This window comes from Temnothorax americanus, unplaced genomic scaffold (genome assembly GCF_048541705.1).
Source record: "Temnothorax americanus isolate GAGA-0224 unplaced genomic scaffold, ASM4854170v1 Scaffold55, whole genome shotgun sequence".
NCBI lineage: Eukaryota > Metazoa > Arthropoda > Insecta > Hymenoptera > Formicidae > Temnothorax > Temnothorax americanus.
Genome location: NW_027509705.1, coordinates 898418 through 919876, shown reverse-complemented (window position 1 = coordinate 919876; position 21459 = coordinate 898418). Strand labels below are relative to the sequence as shown.

Below are 21459 nucleotides of genomic sequence, written 5' to 3'. Positions count from 1 at the left end.
TTTTAATTTGTAATTAAATTATACAGAATTTATTCATTTAAACACACATATATATATATATACATAATAATTCACATATACATGATAAATACAAAAAATTAAATTTTCATATTAATTATATAATATTATAATACAAAATATGTGTGTGTGTGTGTGTGTATAGTATATATAATTAAAAAGTATAATAATTAACAACTATATATAATATATACAAATCAAATAATTAGGACTCTCGATAATGAACAAAATAAAATTAGATCAGGCCATGAGAATCAACGCGGTTATGTGTGCGTGATTAATCAAAATTTATTTAATTCTTCTTAACATCTTCGTCCAAGCGTTTCGGCTCCGCATTGAGCCATCATCAGCGGCATAAAAAATACAATTTAATACTCTCACGATCTTAAATTAAATTGTATTTGTTATGCCGCTGATGATGACTCAATGCGGAGCCGAAACGATCAGGAAAAAATGTTAAGAAGAATTAAATAAATTTTGATTAATCACGCACAAAAAAATAACCGCGTTGACTCATGATTTGACAATAAGAGTCAGCACGGTAAATTGTGCGCTTTATATTTTATATTATAATTTAAATACTTAAACAATATAAACGTTATTAACATCAGCGTTTCGATCCTTTTTTGGATCATCTTCAACGCATACTGATAATGAATTAAAAATTTATATTGTCTATATTGTTTAATTATTTAAATTATAGTAAGGTATGAAGCGCACAATTTGCCGCGCCTGGATGTTATTGTCAAATTTATGTATATATTTGATATAATTAATAACTGTAATAAAATTGCAGTATTAAAAAGTCATGTGAAAGGGAAAGGGCCCCATCCCCGCCCTTTCCTGTGAGGCACAACCAAATATTTGCCCCTCCATACCATTTATCCTGAAAAAAAGAAATGAATTAGGGATGAGAACGGCCCCACCCCGCCGTTCTCTGTGAAGCACATCCAAATTTATTACTGCTTCTCCAAGCAAAAAAACACAAAATACAAAAAATACATACCGCTAATAACAGCCTGGTGGACTGCTAAAAAGGGTTATGTCATCATTACTCTCATCGTCGTATAGATCTGGAATTATATTATTTATTAATAGAAATTAATAATGTTTTATTTATTTGTTATTCAAGGCTCCTGGTCCCTGCCATGATGTAACAAGATGATAAGTGTAGCATTTCCAAGGATGCGCAGTCGTCAATTTTTTTTCACCAATAAAAAATTTATCCGACATGCAAGAAGGAACATGGCTCCTTCCCTAATATATATGCCAACGTGTCAATTTTTCGGACAAAAATTTGATTGGTTGTTTCCTATTCTTCGGCCATTATTATGCGCAATGCTACACCTTCTAATTGTAGTGGTCCCTGCTACAACTGTTTTTATGTAATGACGTCAGAAGCAAGAATGACACGTTGAAAATCTTTGCATGGTATTTCCAAATAAAAAGATATTTTGCACAAAATTACACTTCAGATTACTTCAGCACACTTCAAAAATACTCCGAGTTTTATCCATTTCCTTTGACAATTAATAAACAGTCATAAAATGAATGTAATACGAAGCCTAACTATGCACGTTTATGTACCTGCGCATAAGCCTAAATTGTTAAGCTTTGCATTACATTCATTTTACGACTGTTTATTAACTGTCAAGGGAAATGTGTAGAACTCGGAATATTTTTGAAGTGTGCTGAAGTGATATGAAGTGCAAAATATCTCTTTATTTGGAAATACCGTGCAAGAATTTTCAACGTGTCATTTCTCGCTTCTGATGTCATTAAATAAGGATAGTTATAGTAGGGACCAGGAGCCTTAAGATTAATAATTTAAATTTAACATTTTATAATTTATAATTAATATAATTTTATAATTTTTTATAATTTATATTATAAATTACTATATATTATTATACCTATTATTTATTTACTATTTTCTGACAAATATATATATTCAAACTGGTCGTTGTCCTTCGTTCCATCCGTGTCCTGAGTGTCCTGGGTATCCTGGGTGTCCTGGGTATCCTGGGTGTCCTGGGTGTCCATATCATCGGCGTTTTCTCCCTCCGTGTGCTGGGTCTCCTCTGGTTCGTTGGCGTCCTCAGCTACCTCCTGGATGTTTTCAAATCCCGTGTCCTCTTCCGGGTTATCCATTCGCTGGCGTCGATTGAGTGGGACTTCCTCATTTTCTTCCTCATTTTCTTCCTCACTTTCTTGATGAAGTCGTCGTTTTCTGTTGTAACGCCATTTTCTAGTTTTAAGGCTTTTTAAAGCCTTCTCCAAAGCGTCATAAAATTCGACCTTATTGGGGCTGGGAAAATGTTTGTTGGCGTTTATGGCATCTGGAAAAATTTATGAGAAACACCTTAGTGTGTTATCGTCGTGTATATTTAATATAGAATATAAACACGAACGGTATTTTTTTACGAACCTTGACATGCTTGAGCAAAGCGACTGTCTCGCAATTTGCATCCCCCTGGTCCTGTTCTTCCATTCAAGGTGAGGTATGTAGAAACCTCCTCATCTTCGGGAAATACGCTGCGAAAATACTCTGCAGCGCAATCGACTGGATTGGTCCGTCCAAGATAAACAAAGTATCCCACCTGTAACAAAATTTTTGTAGTAAACTGAATTAAATATAAATTTAGAAAAAATTCTTACCAAATCATTATAAATGTCATCGTCAACTTCTTCAAAGGCTAAGAAATCGTCCACAGTTTTAAATAAAACTCCTTGTGGCTTCACTGGTCTTCTTACTGCAGACTCTCGCGTCAGTTGTTTGATGGCTTTGACATTTTCACTGCAGGAAAAAATAAAATTATGGAATTAAAAATTCATTTATAATACGTTGCTGGCTATTCTTCAGTAAATTCGTTAATACTTACTCGATTTTCTTTTCAATCAAAATTTGTCGCTCTTCCATCCGATTTAGTTGCGTCACAATCATTCTGAAATAAAATTAATATCTTTATCCGTGCACTAGATGACTATTATTGTAATCCTTCTTGAAACTTACTTTACAGATTGTATTATATCACAAGATGTTTCCCCGTCTTTTGTCCACTCTTCTTGATGTCCTTGTCTGGTTGGAGATAGGCGATTCCGTTGTACAGATGATGGTGGTGGTTGTGATAACGTTTGCTTATGTTGTGGTGATGGTTTTGATGGTGGATGACTGTTTTGTGTAAGTGATTTTGTGGCTGGTGAAGAAGAGCGTGATAATGTTTGTTTATGTTGTGGTGATGGTTTTGATAATGGATGACTGTTTCGTGTGAATGATTGTGTGGCTGGTAAAGGAGAGCGTGATAATGTTTGTTTATGTTGTGGTGATGGTTTTGATAATGGATGACTGTTTCGTGTGAATGATTGTGTGGCTGGTGAAGGAGAGCGTGATAATGTTTGTTTATGTTGTGGTGATGGTTTTGATAGTGAATGACTGTTTCGTGTGAATAATTTTGTGGGTGGTGAAGGAGAGCGTGATAATATTTGTTTATTATGTGATGGTTTTGATAGTGAATGACTGTTTCGTGTGAATGATTTTGTAGCTGGTGAAGGTGAGTGTGATGAGATGAGTTTATGCTGTAATGGAGCTGATGGAGGGGGTATGTGTTTATGTGATTGTGCAGGTAAGAGTAATGATGATGATGATGAAGCATGCAGGGATGATGATGCTGGGGATTGTGAATGTTGCTGTGGTGCTGTCTGTCTTTGTGTAGTTGTGATGTTTTGTGCCATGTGTCTTTGTGTGTTCTTTCCGGAACGGGATGTGCAATATTTTGCAATATCCGCATCCAGCGATTGCAACTCTTGGAGTTTGTACGTCTTGTCTGCTCCTCTTCCTCTCCCTCGTTGACTCATCTAAATAATGATTTGAGATAACTCACCTAATGAAGGCATCTTAATCTATAGTATGTAGAATGACTGCAACTATCCAGACGTCAACAATAGGATCTGTATGGCCTTCAGTGTGCCAATAAGGCATGCGAAAACATTTACTCTCCACTTCATTAAGATCTATAACCTTGACTTCATCAGATAATAAAGAACATCGGAAGACACCTACTGATGACGATGGCAAACCAACATCGAAAAAATCTTCAACTCTGCAAAACTCTTTAACCGCCAACTGATAATGCTCACGCGAGAGAATGATGCTCTGAACAAGACAAACCTTTGAATTGTGTAATATTACCGTATTATCCTGATTCTTCACCGATATACGAAATTTTCCTGTGTCTAAGATCTGAAATTGACGACTATCTAGGGGAGTATCAAAAACTACAGGACTAACCCAGGGTCTACTGGAACGTATCACTTCTTCAGTTACATTATGTACGATGTTTTGTGAAACTTGTAACTTTTCAAGTCGCCTATTTACGATTTGCTGCAAATGTTGATGAGGCTTCCGGCAAGCTTTGCGGAAATACGTCATATTATTTTCATATGGAAACATGGACAATTCATTCAATGAGCCAAAGCGTCTCGCGTCACCTACGAGATGTAAAAGACAATGAGTAATGTAAGAAAGAATTTCTGGACCATATATATCTTCTGCTCTATTTACAAAAATGTTTATTGCTGTGTGTGCAAAATCAAGACGGTCTTCTGATAAGGAAGAACTGACCAGAATTCGAATGGCGGAATGTAATAGAAGAAAATGTTTATATGCAGCAGGATTTATAAGTCCATAATAAACAACTGGAGCAGTATACAAAAGAAGTTGGCGATTTTCCGTAGCTTTAAACCCTCCATATTTTTTTATGAATTGCGGTTTTCGTGAAAATTCCTTAGGGCAGTAATTCTTAACTTGCTGTAGACGTTTAGTAATAATGTCAAGTGATCTGGCTGAAAGTTTTAAATTTGGATTATATTTCCCATCAACAAAGACGCTATTTATTTTTGGGACGACACCAAGAAAAACAGTGTGCATCAAGTCGAAGACCGTTTGAGTTACCAACCCTATCCTTAAAGTAAGCAGAGCAGAATTGTCAGAATCTGTATGATGTTCTCCATCAATGCGCTGTCTGTATTCTTCGTCTGTACGGGGCCTGTGCTGAATACCACGATAAGCTACTACTCCACGACGAAGCCAATTTCCCCGAATCCAACATTTTGAACACGGAAATATACTGCCATGGCCTTTATGACCCAATACAAAAGCTCGCGCAGGAGAATCTGCTATGAAACATCTCAATTCAATTACTTTCAATTGATTATGAAAAACAACTCCACGATTTAATACATTCTGAACTTCATCCACAAAATATTGGAATAATTCCTGCGCATTACTTGGTTTTGATGACCCTCGCCAGACGCCTACAATTTCTGGTTTACTTCGACGAATATTTGCAATCCTAATTTGTATTGGCCACATTTGAATTTTGCCCTGTCCATCTAGTGTTGCACCATCTGTACTAAAGTCTACCATCAAAGTGTCAAGTGGAATCAGTTCCGGAGAGGTTTGTTGAAGAATGGAAAGAATTCCTGTCTCAAATCCTAAATGGAGATATTCACCCCCTGCAATGTTAAGTGTGGGATGCGCGGTACGTGGAGTCTTTAAAAGCGTTCTACTATCCTTTGGCAAAGTAGATAAACAAGGATGTGTTCGAACAACCTGTAAAACAGCATTTATTTGCGAATGAGACATATCACTGCGTACGAAGACTTCAGCAAGGCGTTCTTGAAAATTATCAATAGTGTCTCGAGGCTCAATATCCACCGCATCATCATAATCTGAAATGGATTCAGCATCGTCTGAAGAACTTAATACTTCATCGACCTCATTAAAAGCACATTGCACATCATTAACTGATGCATCAGAAGATACAGAAATTTCATCTTCCTCAGTCTGACTGCATTCTGCAAGAATTTGACCTTCGTCAACAAAGTCTGAATCGGCTCTAGCATCAGAAACATCTAAATTCTGCTGTTGTAAATATTCGTATTCATTACGTGCAGCTCTTTCTAATTTTTCCAAACGACGACGATGTACTGCAGATAGTAAATGATAAGGCTTGCGACTGCGCCTGTTTGCCAAACGCAACATATTGATAAAATGGAATATGAACAAAAGAAATAGACAAGACAACAAAAATTACAACTCAAGAAAGAGTAAATAAAGTCTGAGGTGAAAAAGCCTAAACCAAAAAAGACAAGTTTTTTCTATAATACTCAATAATATGTAATAAAACCCTGAAAAAAATATAAATGAAATTATGTATACCAATGTATTTGCAAGTGATTGACGAAAATAATTTATTATTAAGAGTCTTTCTGAAAATAGTCTTAATAAAAAAGAATAAAATAAATAAAATACCTGCACCAAATTATACAAACCTCGTCCGTTGTAATTACTTCAGCAATCTGACCTGTAGATTAAGAATGAAACGGTGTAAAGCATAAAATGATTGAAAATACGTACAATTAAACAAACACATTTGTTAAATTAAGTTTCTATTTAACCATTAAATCATTATTACAAATTAAAAATTTATAATGGTGTATTGACAATATAGACTGAAAATTAAACTATCCTGTACTATGAAATCTTAAAAGGGAAGGCTTAGAACTGAACTCTGCCAAATTTGATGAAACTTGGCAGGATTACAAAGAAAATTCCCTCGAATGTAATAATACCCTTATTTAGATGCCAACGGTCAACCGTTTCCGATATTTTAATAATCAATTTTAATATTTAGTAGCGTCTTTAGAGTAGAGTTTATAGGTGCGATTTCATTGACGCTAGAAACCAGCGGCAGCGTCAAGAAAATGCAGTGGGGGAAGAAGTTCCGTTGAATTTTGCGGTACGCTAAAAAGTTGAGACGGTCTGAACTTCTTCCCCCACTACATTTTCTTGACGCTGCCGCTGGTTTTTAGCGTCAATGAAATCGCACCTTATTAGGACATTCACAGACAAGTATTTGTAGCGTAGTGGATATGGTAACTACCCTCATAATTATTTTATACGTTGTTTTTTATTATAATTATTTCTTTACAATTTATATAATATACATTTTTTTATCACACAAAATAATTTATTTTTTATATCAACAATATAATTATTTTTATCGTAAAACATTGATGTTATAAAAAAACATTATTATAAAAAAATTAACTGGGATTTAAACGAGTTTACAAATTATGAAGCAATTACTTATCCACTATGCCAAATACTTGTATGTGAGTATCCTAATAAATTCTACTCTAAAAATGCTATATTTATTATTAAAATATCTCGGAAACGCGTTTGACCGTTGGCACCCAAATTAGGATATCATTACATATTTGAGAAAATTTTTTCTGTAATCCTGTCAAGTTTCATAAAAATCGGCAGAGTTCAGTTCTGAGCCCTCCCTTATTGTAAGACTAAAATTAATACGCTTCTAAATTTATCTTACTGTTCATCTAACAGTCGTTTGACTTCTAAACGATGAATTAGATTTAAGAAGTTTTTTCTTTAAATAGTTCGACAAGTTCTATATGAATAAATATGTCAAAAATTATTAATACACCAAAAAAAGAAAAAATATTGAGGAAAAATAGATATTTTAATTTAAATTATTTCCCCTAAATTAAATAATTTTACGATTGACTAAGGGTGTTTAGAAATTAGAAATTAATGAAGAACTTCAGAGTCACAATCTGTTATATATCTAGTACATATATGTTACAATATATATATAATGTTTAATTTTTTAACAAGTCACACTCAATAGACCCCTGGTAACACAATCTGATAGCTCAGATACGTCCCGAAGAAGTGCGCAAGAAAACAGTACAAAATTGCGATAGAACGTGCATAATATATGTGATTATATATATATATATATACATATATATATATATATATTGTGACGTTGCGGCTCGCCGCCTCGTCGCGGCGCCCCGCCGCCGTCACAAGACGCGGAATTTCGCGCCCAGGGACGGACCAGGGAGGCAACGGCGAGATCTCCAGAGGTCGTATTTAATCGCGTTTCCGCATTTTGATTACTTTCTTTTTTTTATGCAATGTAATACGCGCGGCACCTCACTCACACTACGGCAAACCTTCGAGGGAATACTTGGCAAAGGAAATCAAGGACGATCGATGACCCGGGAAGGGTGGCAAACGCGGAAGCAGCAGAGATCGCGGGCTGGCGAGAGCAGCGCGGCAGGCGGGCGGCACGTGCGGCAGCGACGGACGAGGCCGCCGATATCGGGGCCCCAAGCGCATGGGTGAACACCCGGCTTCAGCAAATGATCTCTACAAAACATCGACCTATGGGGTGACTGATCACCGCCCCAGGGTCAAACCGGAGGCACACCGGCGAGAACCGAATTCCGTCTGCTGCTAAGGACCGAATTGAGGAGTCGCACGCCGCCGAGGGACCGCTGCACGCCCCCGAAGGGAGGGGTACCGTATCGATTCCGCAATCGAGCGGGTCTAGCGTTTTCACTCTCTGGTCGTCCGTCGGCGAGATACGTTTCGTAAGATACGCGATAGCCACCCCGAGTCGGGTATTTCGATATTCGTCTGGAGGATCGAGGATCGTGGTGGAAGGCGACGGCGAGGAGCCCAGGAGGAGGCGTATCCCCGGTGAGGTTGCCCGTAAATCGCGATATGTAAAGCCACAACACCGCCCTCCGGTACACGCTCTCGCTCGGGATAACGTCTGTTAAGATTGAGTGTAATTTCGCGATCGATAACGAGAGCGAAGGGCCTCGGGATGGTATCGTGGCCGCGGAACCGTGGTACAAGCGTTGTGGTGAATCCCTGGAGATCGCGATAGGCGTTAATGAGTCGATATCGCGAGTATATTGCGTTGTCCTCGCGACCTTGGTGTACGGCCGCATACGGGCCGGTAGTTCGTCAATTGCGTACCGTTTCTTCGCGTCGGGAAATTCTGGTGTTCGAGCGTCGGTGTTAGCGTATCGATCGGTGTTCGGATCTCGTTATTACGGGTTGATAATTGTGCTCTCGCGTTGAGAAACTTTGCGCCCGGTATTACTTGCGTTGCGTCCTATACTCGCGTTAAGAAATTACCGGCGTTCACACGCTTCGTGCGTTTAGATGTTAATTGCGTAGTTCTTCCTGGCGTTCCGTGGATATTAGATACGCACTTCGAGTCAACGGTGGTGTGGCCTTCTCCACACCTGGCGCCCAACATTATTAGCGATATCGCGACTTGCTTGGTTAAATGACTCGGCGCCTCCCCGTTGCGCCCGAGCCGAATATCTCGCGTTAAGTTAAGATACCATTGCGAAGGAGTTTTCGTACGGTCCCGGACGTGGTTTCCACGCAATCCAAGCGTGACGTACCATTATTTCGCGACATTTTGTGTTGAACTTCACTCTCGTGAGTGATATTAAGCGTCTTATTATTATTCATATTATTCATATCATATTATTAATCGTTTGAGAATAGAACCTTCAGCGGGTTTATTAGAGACCCAATTAATACTCCGTGGGTGTCTCGCGTCCGCAGTAATATTAGTTCTGGTAACTGAGTCTCGACACCCCGCCACCGGCTATTCCTGATTTATTTATCGAAATTATCTTGTGTTGGCTCGAAGCCGGATGGATAAACGTTGTTATTTTCTCGACAACCAATATTCAATAAATGTTATATTCTTTGTTATCTGACTGAGTATGCAATTAACGTGTCACCCCGCCGAGTATCGCGCCGCCCTTCATTAACCTCGCCCGTGATTAGGTCAAGCTAGCCGATTCCACGCACCTCCACCCTTCGTCTTGCGTCTCGTTTAGGTTTTCGCGATTTCGTGGACGCGAAGGTACGCGTCTAACATTCGGAACACTTCGTGGAGTATCGGAGGTGCGAGGAAATCACTGGAGAGACCAACCATCCCGCTCTCCTAAGTCCTTTTGATCCGGCTCACGTCCCGGAGCGGTCCGGGAGTGCAAAAAGTCGTGACAATATATATATATATATATATATATATATATATATATATAAGAAAAATAGTACACGGAAAACTCTTTAGCGCAAATCAGACGATTATGTATGCGTGTATCAATGGCTGCGTTCGAGGAGCTTGCTATTAGCGCTATTGCATCATTCTATCTTGATCACAAATCAGGTGTACAACAAAGATAGAATAAGCAAATGGCGCTAATAGCGCACTCCCCGAATCTAGCTTATACACGTATATGCCGCGGGACATCGTTCCTGACGGTGCGTGACATACACGCCACGCACTTGTGTGCGGCACGAGAGTCATCTAGCTGTCACACACATGCTATTGAGGCCGTCGACACATTGCATGTGTGCGATGTCTCATGTATTATCTACACATATAAGATAGAAGGGTAATGTAGAAAACGGATTAGAAATGTTGATATTATCGACATTTTTAGTTCCGCTACATTACCGACTTCGAGGAAGTTCGGCCTTCGCTATAGGATCCCCTTAACGCACTTCATTCAGACTGATATATTCAGTACTTTGGCGGAACATATCCACGATCATTCCGTCATGGAAAATTATGTTGTTCATTTAATTCGAACTATCATACAGAAATATGTCAAAATTCATCTGCATTATATTACTTTAAATAGTATTGACAAAGATAAATCAAAAAATCGACGTCATTTTTTAAATAAACTTACATTATTTAAAGGTTAGTAATCATTTGTTTGTTTATTTATATATAATACAGTATTGGTTTATTAATAATATAATAAACTATAATTTAGTATATCTATTCTATTTTATGTTTTAACTTTTGTAACAATTCGAAATAAATTGTATTGCTTTGTAATATACATGTGTATTATCGTAATTATATATATATATACTTAACTTCTATATTATTATCTCTGTTAACTTTTATATTATTATCTCTGTTTGTGTTTAATTAATGCTACTTTATGGGCCATTTTTGGATAAACCGTTTTCCTTGCAAACTTAAAATAAATACCTTGATATAAATTCTTTTACACTCAATTTACGTTTTTACTATTTGACATGACTCATGTGAAAAGTAGGTAGAAGATTATAAATATAATTAAAGAAGTATAATTAAATACTTTTCTTTATATTAATGTAATATTTTTTATATTTTATTTACAGTATAGACTAAACTCATTAGTAGTATTTATTTTACAATTACCTATATACATCTTCTGTCTTTCATTTAAACCTACAAATATTACGCGTCCTACAAATATAAATATGTTTATAATTCATAATATATATACGATAACACTATATAATATTTATATCATTAACTTTTTTACAGCAGAATTTAAGTATACCTTATTATTTTACATCTAACCTGCCGGTGACGATTGGCGCGGCACAAGATACTGAGCATGCGCACAATTGTAACCAATGAAATTTAGGCACATAACCCCCCGCATTTTGGCTTCACTCCCCTCACCTATGTTCTGGGCTTATACTACATCCCTATATTCCTATATCCATGGAATTAATAGATGAATTAACGGTATTATTTATTACGTACTGAATTTTCAATAAATGAGCCTTCCATTCGTATTGATCGTTAATCATTTTCGTCAAAAACGTTCTAAGGAATCTATTTGAACGTTCAGCTAAACCGTTCGCCCATGGCGAAGCTACTGCGACCTTTCTATGCTTAATATTTAGCTTCTCCAGAAAAGCAAGGAATTCTCTCGATGTAAAGGCCGTGCCTCTGTCGGAAACTATTTCTTTTGGATTTCCAAACACATTAAACAAGAAAATCAATCTATCGATAGTTTCTTTGGAAGTCGTAGATCGCGCGGGCAAATACCACGTAAATCCCGTAAACGCATCTACTATTACCAGTATATATTTATAATTATCCGACGTTGTAGGTAACGGGCCATAATGGTCTATGTGTATAATTTCGAACGGTGTTGAAGGAGCAGGTGTCAACTGCATTTCGCCTTCTCGAGAACAGGACGAAGAGTTGGCAATCAAACATGTCATGCAATTATCAATGTAATCTTTAATTCTCTTACGCATGATAGGGAACCAGTACGTCGCGTGGATGCCATTAAACGTTTTAGCGAAACCGCAATGAGCCATGTCATCATGATAGACTTTCATAACGGTATTTATCATAACTTCTGGTACTACAAACCGGGGGCGATCATCGTCCTTTGTGTATACCAATCCATCAATGAGCTGAAATTTATCGTGATCATTAATATTTCCAAATTCTAAATCATTGGCTATTTGCTTAAGCTTATTATCTTGTAACTGCTTGAATTCAAGCTCTCTTTCTAGTGTCATGAAGTTAACATATGCTACTTGTCTACTAAGAGCATCCACGTGAGGCATTCGTTTCCCTGGTCTATGAACTACCTTTAACCTATAATTTTGCAAATGCAAAATTTACCTCGCAATTCTCGGGTTCAGATTCGCTTTTTCTATTGCATATACAATCGCATTACAATCGGTAACTATAGTAAAATCTTTTCCATAAAGAAATACGTGAAATTTATCAATTGCTCTTATAATTGCCAGCATCTCCAGCTCGAAGCTGTGATAGTTCGATTCGGCTTTATTAGTTGTCTGACTATAGTACGCTACTGGTGCCCATTGGCCATCGCTTTGCTTTTGTAACTGTTTGGCGCACCGCCGTGTATCATAGTGTAAATAGTAGTTAATTATAGGATTGATTTCGTGTTGTCGCTTCACATTGTTAATTGTACGGTTCTTGTATTGATTAGTTATACCGGGTTAAATTATCGCGCTTATTAGCGAAACGTCGGTGGATCGCGATTAGTACACTTGTCGATATTCGCGCGACTCACCCGACTCGTGCTGCCCGCCCACGGGTGGCATCCCCAATTATGAGAAGAATTCGGTACTCGCTCGCGCCGTACTTCGCAGGTGCGCGAGCCGGAGAACGCCGAAGAGAGGCACTCACCAGTCGAACGTCGTGAAGCTCACACGTTACCGTTTTGCATGTGCAAACTTGGAGTGCTCGGTCGCCTATCGCAGACCACGAAGGCCTAATCGCTTGCTATCCTGCCTATCTGTGCCTGCTTGCTATACCTGCCTGTCCGTGCCCGCTTGCTATACCGGACTGTTGCATGCTTTCGCCTTGCACGCCAGAGATCTCGCCAACGGGAGGACGACGTCGACACCCAGAAGGCGCCGGGCAACGACACGGTGAGTCGCCTCGCATTCTTTGATATTCGCTTGCTTGCTTCGCTTTATCCACTTTCGCGAGGGCACGGGCCCTCTGGTCCTTCGAGAAATTTTGTTGACCAATCGCAAATCCGGGGAGCGCCTCATACCCCCCCGTGCATTGGTCCTTCGAGCCGGATTTGCGCGCTAAAGTAATAACGCCGACCTTTCGCTCGTGGATAGCATTTCTTAGTAGTTTTGATCGCGATTGCATTACAATTAATCAGTCGCGTATTCTACACCCGCCGCGATATCTCTCGGCCGCAACATTGCTTCGCGACGAGAATACGCGCGGGAAACTTGTCGTTTGATTGCTTTGTGGTTAAATGCTTTTGTCGTTCGTTGTTGAATATTGTCGTTAACCGAAATATTCAACATTGGAATATTCTCGGTTAAGCCATACGTTTTCGCCGCGCCGTCGACGGCCTTGACGCTCGGTCACGGGCCGGCAGCGTATATACACACTTTTTCTACATAAGCTCGCGTTCCATAATAACGCGCTACATTATTTTCGTCGTTGCTGGGTGTGTTTCGGCCAGACCCGAAATACATATTGAAAATACATACTGAAACTATTATTCCGATCGTTGGAATTCTCGCAAACATACTTGCCACCGATCGAATATACTGTTCGTCGGCACTGGTCCCCGGTATAGAATATATTGCAGCACTCAAGGTAATCTTATCAAAGATTATAATTACAATTATAATCACAATTGCAACGAAGTTGGCGTAATTGATGCTCATGTCGTGGACTATTGCTCGTGTCATGTGTGTACTGCTCATGTCGTATACGCTGCTCGTGTCGTAGTTCCGCGCGCAACATGTATTGCTGAAAACTCAATCTGAACAAATACTTGAGTGCATTTCTAGCCGTAACCGGGCACCTGTGCCAACTTAATTGATAATTTTGATCGTTGATACAACTATTTTCTTATTTTGTGCATCCCTTGCAACTCTCTTCCTTGCTAGTTCTACACTGCATTTGATCCCCTTTTCTTGCGTTCGCCATTCGCTCTTGCGATTAACAAAATTGTCATTTTGATTGCGCTATTATATCGTAATTGAGGAACGTTCTCTCGGGAACATTCCATTGAGCCTTCGCGTAGGAATCCGAAACGAGCCATCTGCTATTCCTCGTCACCTTGACGAACGGAACGGTTGTTTGCTTTCGTTCTCTCTTTCGTCCCTTAGCATATAAACTCGAAGCCTATTGTTCGCCGGTATTTTCACGGGGCGACAATACATTACGTGTCCTTGGGGTCGTTCGCCGTTGCTGTTGATTGCTTTACGTATCAACCAACATGTCGAAATCAAGGTCAGCTCCCTCTTGTCGCGAGTTATGCGTCCGGCGGATGAGGGAGATTTATGATCTTGCCCGGAAGGCCTCGTCCGAACCGACAATCCTAGAAAGTTTTCTTGCCCGCTATCAGAGCGTGGCGAGAATCGCCGAGGACTTTGAGAACGCGCATCTCAAGGTTATACAAGAGACTACTGAGTTCGACACCGAAGATGCGGTTCGGGCAGATTTCGACAAGATGCATTACACCGTGAAGGGACGGTATCACGCGCTCACGGGTACGGCGCCCGGAACCGCACAGGCTCATTCCGCGAGCCACGCGTCGGCGATCAAGTTACCCAAAATTACGCTTCCGCAATTTTCGGGCGATCTCACGCTGTGGCCGTCTTTTATCGCTTTGTTCAACACCTTGATTCACGACAACCGACAGATCTCGTCAATAGAGAAGTATCAATATCTGCTGGCCTCGCTAAAGGGGGAGGCGCTCAATGTAATCAAGAATTTGCCCCTCGCTGCGGAGTATTACCTGATTGCATACGACGCGCTGCTCGACAGATATCGGAACAGAAGGAAGCTAGCGGACCACCACCTAAAGTTGATACGCGAAGCCAAACCGTTAAAAATAGAATCGGCCGATGCCCTCCATAAATTATTAAATACGTTCACCGAAAACACTCGCGCGCTAAACTTGATGAAGTTCCCTACCGATTCGTGGGATTTCCTTTTGCTCAATTTCCTGCTCGAGAAGCTTCCCCGATCATTGCGGGAAAAGTTCGAATCTGTTCATCGGGCCGAAGAGATACCGCGATACGCTCAACTCATCAAGTTTCTTTCCGAGCACTGTAAAGTCCTTGAGGCCATCTCGGGTCCGTCGACCATGCCGTTCAAATCACAATCGTCCGCGTCGGCTTCGTCGCTTGCAACTCGAACCGCCGAGTGTCCGGTATGTAAAGAACAACACCTCGTTGCAAAATGTTCTCGGTTCTTAAAGTTAGCACCCCGAGAGAGGCATTCGACGGCTAAAGCTTCGAACTTGTGCTATAACTGCCTCCGCGCGGGCCACAGCGTTAATGACTGTCCATCGTCGTGGACGTGTCGGTCGTGTAAGGCCAAACATCACACGCTCCTGCATTTTGAGCAGAACTCGGGCTCGGCGAATGCACCCACAGACGCCGAACCACCCTCCGAATCGGGGACAACGTCATCGCAGGGAAGCGAACCCCTCGTTAGCATGGCTAGTGTCGCGCGGTCGAACCCGATCGTATTGTTGTCGACGGTACAAGCCGAAGCGCTCGACGCACACGGAAATCCCTTCCCCGTTCGTATTCTGTTAGATAGCGCGAGCCAGCTAAACTTTATCTCCGTTGCATGCAGAGGGGTGGTTTTGGACGAACCAAGTGCCATACGGTAGTTCTCGCGGTAAATGATACAAAGGCGGCTGCAACTCGAGGCCGCACCTCACTCGTAATACAAGCACAGGGCAGGGAAAGCACGCGCACCCCAGTAGAGGCTACGATTCTTCCGCACATCTCCGCCCCGTTACCTAGCAGTCAGGTCGAGCGAAGAGCGTGGAAACATTTGAACGGATTGCGGCTAACTGATCCGCAGTATCACCGACCCGGTCCCATCGACATCCTGATCGGCGCATAAATCTTCGCGTCGTTACTTTGGGATGGCCGTCGCGTAGGAAAAAAGGGCGAACCAGACGCCTTCAATTCCGTCTTCGGCTGGGTTCTTGTCGGTTCGGTATCGACGCAGGCGCCGGGATCCACACATTCGTTTATGACTCTCGATTCGTTGGACGCATCTCTTAGTCGATTTTGGCAACTAGACGAGATTCCATCGGTCCCACCGTATTCGCAGGAGGATAAACGTTGCGAGGATCTATTCGCTCAGACCACGCGTCGAAACGCGTCCGGTCGTTTTGTTGTATCGTATCCTTTCAAAAGGGATAAACCTTGTTTTGTCGGCACGCGTCAAGTAGCCCTAAATAGATTTCGCGCACTTGAGCGTCGCTTTAAATTAGATGCAGAGTTTAAATTGAACTATAACAAATTCATGCAGGATTATTTAAATAACGGTTATATGAAACTGATTGAACGGCCGTTCCCGGTGGACGGACCTGTATTCTATTTGCCCCATCATGGGGTAGTTAAATCGGATAGCACTACCACAAAATTGCGGGTCGTATTTGACGCCTCGGCGAAGGATTTGAACGGCGTTTCGTTGAACGACGTATTGCGATCCGGGCCTAAGTTACAGACGGATATAGTCGTGATATTGTTGAGGTTGAGGTCCGGGTAGGCCGCGTGGCGCTCACTGCGGACGTCAAACAAATGTTCCTTCGGATCTTGGTCGAGCGCGGTCAATGTAACTACCAGAGAATAGTCTGGCGTTTCTCGGAGGATGATCCGATATTAGACTACTTGATGTTGACTGTCACTTTTGGATTGACGTGTTCTTCGTTCCTGGCAATCGCCTGCTTGTTGAAATTGGCAACGGAAAGCAGAGTGAGCTACCCTCTGGCCGCGGCGGTCTTGGAGGAGAGCGTCTATGTCGATGACGTGGTGGCGAGCGCCGAATCTGAGGGGGAAGTCCGTGAGCTTTAGCGGCAGCTACAAGCTTTGCTTAAAACCCCGGGTTTCGGGCTCAGGAAATGGGCCAGCAGCCATCCGTCAGTCTTAGCAGGTCTCGATCCAGAGCTTTGCAGTCAATCATTGCTATCGTTTGAATTCTCGGAAGATCAGTTTCTCAAAGTTCTCGGACTTCGTTGGTATCCTCAAACGGACAACTTTGGTTTTCAGGTCCACCCGTTGGACAGAGATTGTACCAAATGCACCATTCTCTCGGAACTGGCTCGTATTTTCGACCCGTTAGGCTTTCTGACTCCCCTTACGTTTGCAGCTAAAAGACTGATACAGCAACTCTGGGTGCTCAAATTAGAGTGGGACGATAGGCCTTCTTCGGAAATATGTTCTCGATGGGGGCGATACAAATCGGAACTCCCCGCGCTAGCTTCCATTCGCATACCTCGTACTATCGCCATGGCTAACGTAATCCGACGGGAGATACACGGATTTTGTGACGCGAGTGAACAGGGCTACGGAGCCGTTGTATATATTAGAATCGTCGCCGAGGACGGGATACTGATTCTGATGCTCAGCGCCAAGTCAAAGGTGGCCCCGCTTAAGGCCATCACCTTGCCGAGACTCGAGCTTTGCGCAGCCGTTTTACTGTCGGACTTAGCGGAGTATATCGGGAACTAAGATTACTATCGACGGCACGTACGCATGGTCTGATTCCGAGGTCGCGCTCGCCTGGATACGTTCGGCCCCCCACCGTTGGAAGACGTTTGTGCGTAATCGTGTGGCCCGCATCCAGTCCAACCCAGATATCTCTTGCTGGAGACATGTCGACACCAAGTCTAACCCCGCCGATTGTTGCTCAAGGGGCTTGTTTCCTCAAGAATTAGTGGATCACTAGCTTTGGTGGACTGGCCCTGCGTGGCTCGCCGAATTCGAACCCACTCCAGAAACGATATTGGAAACTGACGATTTTCCGGAGGAAGAAAAATCTCATGCTTTTGTTGTTGTAAATCCTGCTGATGTCATAAACTCTGCTTCTGTTGTTGATTCGCTTCTCGATCGTTTTTCGTCATTGGATAAACTCGTTAGAATATTCTCTTATTGTCTTCGTTTTGTTAATCGACTCAAGTCGAATTCACCTCACAGAACTCTTGTTGTAGACCAAGTCGAATTCCATTCGACCTTGCTATACCTCGTTAAAATTGTTCAATCTTGTCGCTTTGCAGAGGATCTCGATAGATTGAAACGCAATCAGAATTGCTCCAAACCTCTGCGACAACTCGCCCTTTTCGTGGACGCGCGCGGAGTCCTCAGGGTGGGCGGTAGACTCACGCACTCCGCAATATCTCATGAGGCCAAGCATCCCGCGTTATTGCCCGGTAAGCACCGGCTCACGGAACTTATAGTAGAGCGCACCCACCGCCTACACTTGCATCCGGGGCGTCGAGCGTTGCATTACCTACTACTGCAGCATGTTTGGATTCTGGGGGCCCATCAGGCCATCAAACGTTGTTTGTCGCGTTGTTACCAATGTTTCCGGGCGAACCCGCGTACTTTGCAACCGCCCATGGCGGACCTACCGCTCGACCGGGTACGTCAGGCCAAACCCTTCTCAATCGCCGGGGTCGACTACGCGGGCCCCTTCCTCGTATATAATCGTCGTTCTCGCGGGGCAACGCCGTTCAAGGCGTACGTGTGCATTTTCGTTTGCTTTACCACAAAGGCGGTTCATTTGGAACTTGCTTTTTCCTTATCTACAGACTCGTTTTTGTCGGCTCTGAGGCGTTTCATCGCTAGGCGCGGTCGCTGCTCGCGGATCTACAGCGACTGCGGCACCAATTTCGTGGGGGCTCAGCGCGAGCTCGTCAGCTGCATGGAGGCGGCCTCAGGGCGAGAACAAATCCAGTGGTCCTTTAACCCCCCTTCCGCGCCACATTTTGGTGGCCTCTGGGAAGCGGGGGTTAAGGCAACAAAGACCCACTTGAAACGCGTGGTGGGAGCGCAGATCCTCACGGTGGAAAAATTCAGTACCCTCCTAGCACAGGTAGAATCCATCCTAAATTCCCGACCTTTGTGCCCCACCAGCTCGGATCCCCACGACCTCGGAGTGCTCTCCCCGGGGCACTTTATCACATTAGAGCCGCTCGTAGCGGTTCCCTATCCCGACCTAGACCTGGTGCCGATAAACAGACTCGATCGATGGCAGCTGGTGCAGCACATGCACCAACAGTTCTGGAAACGGTGGCATGAAGAATATCTACACACCTTCCAGCAACGACCAAAGTGGTTAAAGCCGGCTGACGCAATATCAAAGGGCACGTTGGTCCTTCTAAAAACCGAAAACGCCCCTCCTCTGGCGTGGAGACGAGGGCGCGTCGAGGAATTGCATCCGGGTCGTGACGAGGTCGCCCGGGTCGCTACGGTGAGGACGGCGGATGGCCTCCTTAGTCGCCCTCTGGTGAAGCTGTGCCCTCTGCCGATGGACGGCTCACCGGAGGGACTCGCTCAAACATAGAAAATACGGTGTATTTTGGTGGGCGGTAATGTTTGGCGCAACGCAGTGTATCATAGTGTAAATAGTAGTTAATTATAGGATTGATTTCGTGTTGTCGCTTCACATTGTTAATTGTACGGTTCTTGTATTGATTAGTTATACCGGGTTAAATTATCGCGCCTATTAGCGAAACGTCGGTGGATCGCGATTAGTACACTTGTCGATATTCGCGCGACTCACCCGACCCGTGCTGCCCGCCCACGGGTGGCATCCCCAATTATGAGAAGAATTCGATACTTGCTCGCGCCGTACTTCGCAGGTGCGCGAGCCGGAGAACGCCGAAGAGAGGCACTCACCAGTCGAACGTCGTGAAGCTCACACGTTACCGTTTTGCATGTGCAAACTTGGAGTGCTCGGTCGCCTATCGCAGACCACGAAGGCCTAATCGCTTGCTATCCTGCCTGTTGAAATATAGTATACATTTGCCTGTATTCACTTAGGAGACACACTGTAAGTCTCCCCTCTCACAGTATGTACGTGAGTATCACGTGACTGCGAGGGCCACCGAAATATGCGAGGCTCTCGGGTCGAGCACTCCGGCTTGAACCGTTGCTTACGAATTCAAGACGGACAGTCATGTAATAAAGTCGTAAATAAACTCTTTAGTGTTATTAGAAAATAAAGTCCTCTCTGCTAAACCTCAATTTCTTAACAGGTAGCAGAGCGTGGTTGCAGCAAAAGTGTCCCGTAATTCTCACGTGCCCTGTGTATAATATAAAATACCGCGTTAAGTTCGGAAGTGAAAATGAGTCGAAAGCACGAAGGAACGCTCGAGACAAAAGAAGACGGCGTTGGTAAAATCCGAACACGAAGAAACGTTCGAGATTGAACCAGAAGAGAAAATGGCGGGCAAGTGTGAGATTACGATACCAGTGTTCGATGGACAGGAGTATGGTATGTGGAAAAAGAGGATTATTATGTACCTGAAATTCAAGAAATGCGACCTGGTAATAACAAGACAAAAAGTAGCTACAGACAAAGAAGATTGGGACGAAAAAGAATTAAAGGCAATAAACTACATATATAGTGCAATTTCGAACAAGCAGCTAGAATTCGTGTGCGAGGAAGAAACAGCCTACAAAGTAATGAAAAAGTTAGACAGTATGTATTTGAAGGAGTCAACGGCGCTACAGATCGTGTGCAGAAACCGATTGGAAAAAATGAGATTAAACAATTACAGCGATACTGAGACATTTTTCAGTGAGTTCGAGAAGACGGTTAATGATCTAAGGAGCGCGGGTGCAAATATAAGTGAAAAAGAAAAATTAAACTATATGATCAACACGTTGCCAGAGTCATATAGTTATATAGGTGACTTAATCGATACACTAAAAGAGGAAGACCAAACTGCTAAGTACATAAGAAATAAAATCAAGCTAGCTGAAATGAAGAATCAAAAGGATCATAGTGAGAAAACAGCAAACGCATTTACAGCGAACAAGGATGGATGCTACAAATGCGGAAGAAAAGGACATTTCGCACGAGAGTGTCAAGACGGCGGCCAAGCGGGACGCAACGACGGATCGTGGCGAGGTTCAACACGAGGTCGGGGACGAGGCAGAACCGCAAGAGGCTATGGCAGAGGACGCGGCAGAGGACAACGTAGTCAACATGGAGCAAGTACGAGCGAGCAGAGCAGCAAGGACGCGAGCGCTTGGGTAGCGACAACGGCGCACGCAGCACACACCGAAGAAACAAACAGGTTACGTAATTGCGAAATAGAGTGGCTACTTGATAGCGGGTGTTCCGATCACATTGTCAACAATGAAAATTATTTTGAAAAATGTATAGAACTAAAAGAGCCAGTAAATATTTATTTAGGTGATAATAGATCAGTAAAAGCTACCAAGATAGGAAATGTAGTAAC

General features: G+C 42.5%; 1 protein-coding gene across 1 annotated transcript; it reads right to left on the bottom strand.

Annotated features, from left to right (window-relative positions):
• Positions 1-5317, bottom strand: LOC143904654 (uncharacterized). Its single transcript, XM_077419466.1, has 6 exons — positions 3032-5317; positions 2901-2963; positions 2677-2815; positions 2447-2618; positions 1947-2357; positions 1-1091 (listed from the first exon to the last, which is right to left on the bottom strand). Exons 1-6 carry the CDS (start codon positions 3871-3873, stop codon positions 1027-1029), a joined length of 1692 nt encoding a protein of 563 aa, XP_077275592.1. The 5' UTR covers positions 3874-5317; the 3' UTR covers positions 1-1026.
• Between the last annotated feature and the right edge of the window lie 16142 nt (positions 5318-21459).